The sequence below is a fragment of the Penaeus monodon genome, chromosome 32 (assembly GCF_015228065.2).
Source record: "Penaeus monodon isolate SGIC_2016 chromosome 32, NSTDA_Pmon_1, whole genome shotgun sequence".
NCBI classification, from domain to species: domain Eukaryota; kingdom Metazoa; phylum Arthropoda; class Malacostraca; order Decapoda; family Penaeidae; genus Penaeus; species Penaeus monodon.
In genome coordinates, this window is record NC_051417.1 from 18,341,275 (window position 1) to 18,341,883 (window position 609).

General features: G+C 32.0%; 1 protein-coding gene across 3 annotated transcripts in view; it reads left to right on the top strand.

Annotated features, from left to right (window-relative positions):
- Window positions 1–609, top strand: part of LOC119593702 — an 81,465-nt gene that overhangs the window by 74,049 nt on the left and 6,807 nt on the right. Inside the window, exon 2 of one of the 3 annotated variants that reach the window (XM_037942665.1) lies at window positions 214–265. The exons of the other annotated variants lie outside the window; for them this stretch is intronic. Coding sequence (XP_037798593.1) covers window positions 221–265 — 45 coding nt within the window. The 5' untranslated portion in view covers window positions 214–220. The remainder of the gene's footprint in view (window positions 1–213; window positions 266–609) is intronic. 3 annotated transcript variants of the gene reach the window in all.

Genomic DNA, 609 nt, shown 5'->3' on the forward strand with positions numbered 1-609 from the left:
TTAGTTATGCCATTAATTTGAACTATGAGCCGTGTGCAGGCCTTTACATATATCCAGTGTATTTCACACTCTGTAAATTATGTGAATCTTAACATCGGATCAGAATTATTGGATATTTAGGTTTGAATCATTTATCTCCTTTACATATTTTAGGTTTGAAGTTTTAATTTTGTTAATTTCTATAACTCAAAATTGCATATTATTTTTTTTCAGGTTTATCATGGGAGGCAAATTCTGGCAACACTGCGTTCTGACGCTCGCTCTTGTGAGTTATCATCAATATTTTATATTTTTTTCACCGTGTTATTAGCTTCATCTATCTAATAACAATCATCACAAAAAATGAACTCCGGAACCTTATCAATTTAAATGTTAGAAGAATGTTAATGAAATAGATTCATCCTTTTTCTGTTTTTCCTAATTTCCCGCTAATCATGTTCGTGGAATTGTTTTCTTTATAAGGTATGACAAAATGTAGATACTGAATTTGCCTTTTTTAGGTTACTGTCATCATTTACATGATGCTGTATTCATGTCTGCTATAGGTGTAGTTGTGGCGTCAAAGTGATCCGTCTTCTTGCCCCTTTGTCATCTTGTTCATCCTTTAAA